The sequence below is a fragment of the Cryptomeria japonica genome, chromosome 1 (genome assembly GCF_030272615.1).
Source record: "Cryptomeria japonica chromosome 1, Sugi_1.0, whole genome shotgun sequence".
NCBI classification, from domain to species: Eukaryota; Viridiplantae; Streptophyta; class Pinopsida; order Cupressales; family Cupressaceae; genus Cryptomeria; species Cryptomeria japonica.
This window is the reverse complement of record NC_081405.1, coordinates 578469249-578475248: the sequence shown is the minus strand read 5'-3', so window position 1 is coordinate 578475248 and position 6000 is coordinate 578469249. Positions and strand designations below refer to the sequence as shown.

At 36.5% G+C, this 6000-nt stretch overlaps 1 protein-coding gene across 1 annotated transcript; it reads left to right on the top strand.

The window, feature by feature from the left end:
- The first annotated feature begins 1171 nt into the window (after window positions 1-1171).
- On the top strand, window positions 1172-1675 carry LOC131028369 (uncharacterized). Its single transcript, XM_057958636.2, has one exon. It carries the CDS (start codon window positions 1172-1174, stop codon window positions 1673-1675), a length of 504 nt encoding a protein of 167 aa, XP_057814619.2.
- Window positions 1676-6000: the final 4325 nt, after the last annotated feature.

Here is a 6000-nt window from a genome sequence, read left to right as displayed (position 1 = left end):
TTCAACAGGCCTCGGCAGATATGGAACGACATAATTAATTGAATTCAACTAAAATATGCAAACACCAGGTGGTTTTGATGGTGTAGAAAGAGAAATCAGCATAAAGGATCTTTGTCTTTCCAGTCACTGATGTTCTCACTTTACTGGTAGCAGTGTTCTTGCTCTATTGATCCTACTGGACCTGGACTTGGATTTGCCCTGAGTTCATGGAAAAATTGAGACTAAGATCCGAGCTCATGGATTCATTCGCATCTGAATATAGGGGACCCACGCTACGTCAAATTGAATGTAAATTAGAACACCGGGGTGACTTTGAAGGCTTAGATTGCTTTTACTTGGAAAAAAACAAGAAGCAATACCAGAAATTTGATGGCTTATATTTAGGAAAAGAAAGAGAAAACCAGGTGACTTTCACAGCTTAGATCGCCCTTAATTAAGAAAATAGAAATCAAATGCCTCGATCTATTGGATGGCCGCTTAGAGGTCGGGTAAGACCGCTAGGGTTTACTTGAGTGAAAACATTAAAAACTAATAGGTATATTGGATTTTGGTTCTAGTTAAAAAGCTATACCTGGGCATGATGAATGTAGAAGGAGGCCTGCGATGCCCTCGGCCAGACATTTTCCCCGCTTCTTCTACTGTACTCAATGACCCAGACGATGCCGCTGAGTAAATTTAAGAACATTATAAATTAATTTACGAATACCAAGCTCTGCAATGTTGCAGACGGCATTAATCCCAGACATTGAAATTCACGCGTTCTCTCGCATAGGGAGACTACAAGTTTCTACTGCCCCCTGCAAGGCCAATAATAAGCCAACAAATTTATGCATAGTTAACTTCTGAGCACCTCTAGAGTTCATAATTTTAAAGGGCAAAAGCTAGTTTCTGATTGGTAAAGAGAAAATGTTTTTATCACAAATTAAACACTGCCCCTCCGCAATAGTTCCTTGGCAGGAACTAATAAAGTCTGGTTTCTGAAAAGTCATCATCCATTCTCACAAATGTAAGCATCTTAATTTCTTGGTCGGCTGACAGCGCTTTCTTTAATGGAAAATTTGTATAAATCCAGAGGAAAATTGGAAACATAAGTACAATAACAGAATTTAAGTAACATCTGAGTCGACTGGAAGCCTTAGTCACAAGAAAGTCTTTCTCTCAGTAATAAAATATGAGTACCAACAACACACAAGTAGATGATACGACTCGTCGCCGGCTACTAAGGGAAGCTATAGACCTTTTATCGAGGGCACTAACAGAGATTGAAAACATTCCATACATTGAAAACATTCCAGGCAGCTCACTAGTTTGCGACAGTATTCTGAGGGCACACAATTTATTATCCTTGAGTATCCAATCTGATAGAGAGGATTTTGAGTTGGCAGCTGATAGAGAGGATGAGGAGAGGCTAACTCAAATAATAATTGCAACCGATCATGTTAACGCAGAATCTGAATCTGAGTGTTCGATTTGCACCGAACCTTTTCAACTGGATGAAGACGCTAGACAGATGCCTTGTCATGAATCCTACATATTCCATACTCGCTGCATTTTTCAATGGCTGGAAAGGCGTAATACTTGTCCCCTCTGTAGAACTCGCTTAGTCAATCCGATAAATGGAACTCAAGATTCTCAGAGCGAGGACGTTACATCCACAACCTCTAATAATGGCTAGCTTCTTCTACTGTTTAAATCTTTTTATTTAAATTATTAGTTAATGCCAGTAAGAGGTCTACTAATGGATTTTTAAGTTGGAATATCATCTCATCTATTATTTGGCACATCTATTATTTGGCACATCTGGTTGTAGAGGAATAGTTAGATTTTGTTAATAAATTTATAGTTAATTTTTTATTTTTTATTGAAGGATATGTTTGAAACTCTGCACTAGACACTTAGGTTTAACGCTGATATTAGGTTATGCTTCATTTAGCATATATATATAAAGTTGATATTGAGTTATGCTTCATTTAGTATATATATATATATGGGATGGAAATTTCAAATTTGTCAATTTCAAAAGGAATAATATTGGTTTTATAAAAGAAAATTATATAAGTTAAATCTAGGTATTAAGACAATTTGTAAATGTTATACATGGATAAAAAGTCAAAGCCAACACAGAAAACAATTATGGTTGCAATATTAATGCTGCCTAAGAAACGCTTTGCCTGGTCATATGTTGAATTAAGGGAATATAGGAAAAACTTCATTAAACATACCATTTTCTTCTATCTTAATGGAAAGACCATTAGATAGAGAGAAAAAAAATACAATTTAAAGATAAGAAAATATGGTACCAGTAATTAAATTATGTATTTTTTTAAAATCTATTCTTGTTCCAGGTGGATATAAATACGGATATGAAGATGTCCATGCATTTGAAAAATATAAATATAAAATTACATGTTCATAATTATTCATTACCAATTTGGGACAACCTATTCCAAGAATTGCTGTTTGGAGTTTATTTTGAAGACTAGTGGATTTTTAGGGTATAATAATGTTGTTGGCAAAGATTCTAAAAAAAAACAAAAAACAAAATATATTAGTTGTTCAGGAGCTTGTGCATATATATGAAAATAATATTTGAGTTTAAATTGAGAGGTATATTTTTGAATGTTAATGGACATCTCCTTAATTAGTTTAATTGACGAGATTACTGTGATCTCTTAATTACAATTTGCTTCAAGGATAGAACTTTTAACACCCCACTTCACACATAGCTAATACAATCCTAAACTGCTACATTCTTTTCATCCATAGATGGTTAGATAGATTGAGAAATTATAAATGAGATGATTTTATGATAATATGCTTGGAATTCCCTAGTAAACCTGATGAAAAAATGATAGCAAATAATTTGATTTATTATTGTTGTCTAACTATGCTTGTGAATAGGTAAGTTTGAAATGATGGTGAGCGGGAAGCGAAGCGCAGGGACTGGGAAGCGATGTGTAGGGAGGGTTTCAGGTAAGGAGAAGGGATCAGAAGAAATGGATGACCTAGACAATGGAGATGGAGAGATTACAATGGAGGTTGTGTTGGACTTGGCTCCTATGTCTCGCACAATGAAAAAAAATTTCTTGCAATGGGAGTTGTTAGTGGGGGTGGCTTCAACACCCTTTGCCTCTATTCTTGGGTTTTGTCCTCCACTAATTGAGAGGGATTTGGTTGTGTGGTAGGATCCTCTTTGGGCCTTATATTGCAAAATCAGCTGGTGTGAGGATCTGAAGCTTCTTGGGTATGCTCTGGTTGCATTTCTGGTGTCCTCTTATAATGTGTTGAGGTTTTATCCTACTCGAGGGTTGGAGTTCTCCTCTCTTCCTTTGTTGGAGGCTTTACTCTTTAGAGCTTTTTCTGTGCCTGTTTTCTCCTCTTTTCTTATTCTTTGCCCTAGCCATGGCAGGAGAGGCTTTCGTGGAGGCATTTGAGTTTCTGCAGGTGAGGAGGAGTATGAGGTAGAAGATGATGAAGATGATAAAGATGGAATGATGTTTGTTGTGCTAGGCGAGGTCTAGTTGCCCCTACCTCTCGTGAGGTTGAGGGTTCATTCTTTATGCCTAGTGGTGGCAACTCCTTCCTGGTGTGTTCTTCGTCTTGGCCTGGTTGCTTGTTGCTTCACTGGTTGTGTAAAAGTTGTTTGGGACCCGAGTGGAGCTTCTAGTGTGTGGATCTTCTTTCAGTTTCTAGTTTCTCCTCTCCCCTTGGGTCATCTTTTTCCCTTGGGAGGGTTCTTCTACTATAGGGGGCCTTTATGTGGGAGATTTTCTTGCCTTTCTGATGTAGCCTTGTTGGATCTCCTCTTGATGACAATGTGTGAGTTTCTTTGCCTATTATTTTCAAGAGGTTTTCTAGTGACTTTAAGGCTGCCATCTTACTATTACTCCCAGTTTGTCCTATTGAGGTGGACCATTTTTCCATAGAAGGGAAGAGTTATGGGATGAGCTTTGTGGGATGGCTCCTGCTGGGGGTTTTGGATGCCTTGTTGTTCGAGGTTGGGTGTACTTTTGTTTCTTTCTCCTTGCTACTAGGTTTCTTCTCCTTTTCTCCTATAAAGGTGGAGATACTAATGGAACTCATCTGCATGGAGTCTGTTTGGTTTAAGCCTCTTTCTCTACTTAAGGTTCTAGGAGCCTTATTAAAACCCATCTATCCAGCAAAGCATTTAGAGTCAATTTTTTGGTTGCTAGACCCTATTTTTTGGTTTGAAGCTTGGCTCTTTTCGTTGATGGTCTCTGTCTTCTTAACTCCTATTGAGGTGGTTCCTTGTCCTATAGAGCTAGAGAGGTGTTGTGCTGAAAGATGGATTTTGATCAGATGTTGCTTGGTAGCGAGCTACTTTTTGTTGGTTATGCGAGTCATTATAAAATTGATCTTGAAGGTTAGGGATGTCCTTCAAAATACCCCTTTTCTGGCTTTTTCTCTATTCTTATCCTTTTGGTGCCTGTTTCAGGTTGTGGGAGCCTTGCAAAACGCACAGAGAGGCTAGATGCTAACAGTTTTCAAGGGCCTAATCTGGCCAGTTCTTATTTTTGGTTAATGTTAGATTTTTCTTTTGGTAGCCTGAGATCTATGTTAGAAGTTAAGGGAGCCTAGGAAATCCCTTCTTTGTTGGTTTTGGGTGTTGTTTTGAAACCCAGGTTGAAGGTTAGGGGAGCCTTTCAAAAACATATGCATCTAGATTGTGAATGCATGATTATCTGTAACAATCTAGTGTTTCGAAGGTTATGGGTGATTAAAATCACCCATGGTATATGTTGAAGGTTAAGAGAGCCTTATTAAAACCCTTCCGCATTTGATAGGCATTGTCTTGCTCTGTATAGCTGAGATTGGGCTTCTGTCCTTTTTATGATTATTCTTCTTGGCAACGTGATATTGTGGGTTCTGAATCCTGGTAAAATCTTAGAGGTTCGAGTCCCTTCAAAACTTGTTGTTAGGGATTTCGGTTCTCTGAAAAACCTATTTTTTCCTTAATTAAAAAAATATTCTTGTGAATGTGTTCGCTATGTGTTCGAACATAATGAGGACTATGCGAGAAAGGATAAACAATTAGTCCTAATCCATTTCCTTTTTGAAAAGTTTTTAATTTAACTATATTTTTACTTAGAAGAAAATAAGGTTTTATTATTTCATATACTTTTTTTATGAGGTTTGTCATTATGAATCTTTAATGTGATTTTTTGAGTCAATTTTATCTTTAAATTACAAAAATAGACTACTAGGGTGCATACCCTTGAGGTGGGGGCCCATTGGGCATGCAATAAAGGCTTTAGTATTTGATTTCACTCTCCAAAAGTCCTCATTAAGATAAGTATTTGGTGAAATGTATTATTTGTAATTTTTATACTTTTTATAAAAAGGATTTATATGCATAACAACTAACTAGATATTCTATGTGCAACTACGTTAAAGATTAATATTTCTTAACATCTTTAAGATAGGCCTATTTCAAATATCTATTCTAATATATTCACACACTTATTATATATGTATTTAACTACTAGACAAGTAATTTTTTGTTTATTGATTGAGCTTCTTGAAAACAATCTTAAGAAATGTTTTTAATCGTAAAGAATATTTCTATAATTTTTAGGCTATACATGTTATTCTTGATATATACAAGAAGTAAATCTAACTTCAAATATGTAATTATTCTCATATACGCAATGTTAACGCAGAATCCGAGTGTTCGATTTGCACCCAGCCTTTTCAAGTGGGGGATGATGCTCGACAGATGCCTTGTCATGCTCGCTGCCTTCTTCCATGGCTGGAAAGGCGTAATACTTGTCCCATCTGTAGAACTCGCTTAGTCCATCCGATAAATGCAACTCCAGATTCCCAGAGCGAGGAATAATGGCTAGCTTCTTCTACTGTTTAAATCCTTTTTATTTTTATTAGTTAATGCTAGTAGGAGGTTTATTAATGGATTTGTTAGATGGAATATCATCTCATCTATTTATCCAAGATAATACAATGTGTAGTTTTATTTGTATCGAA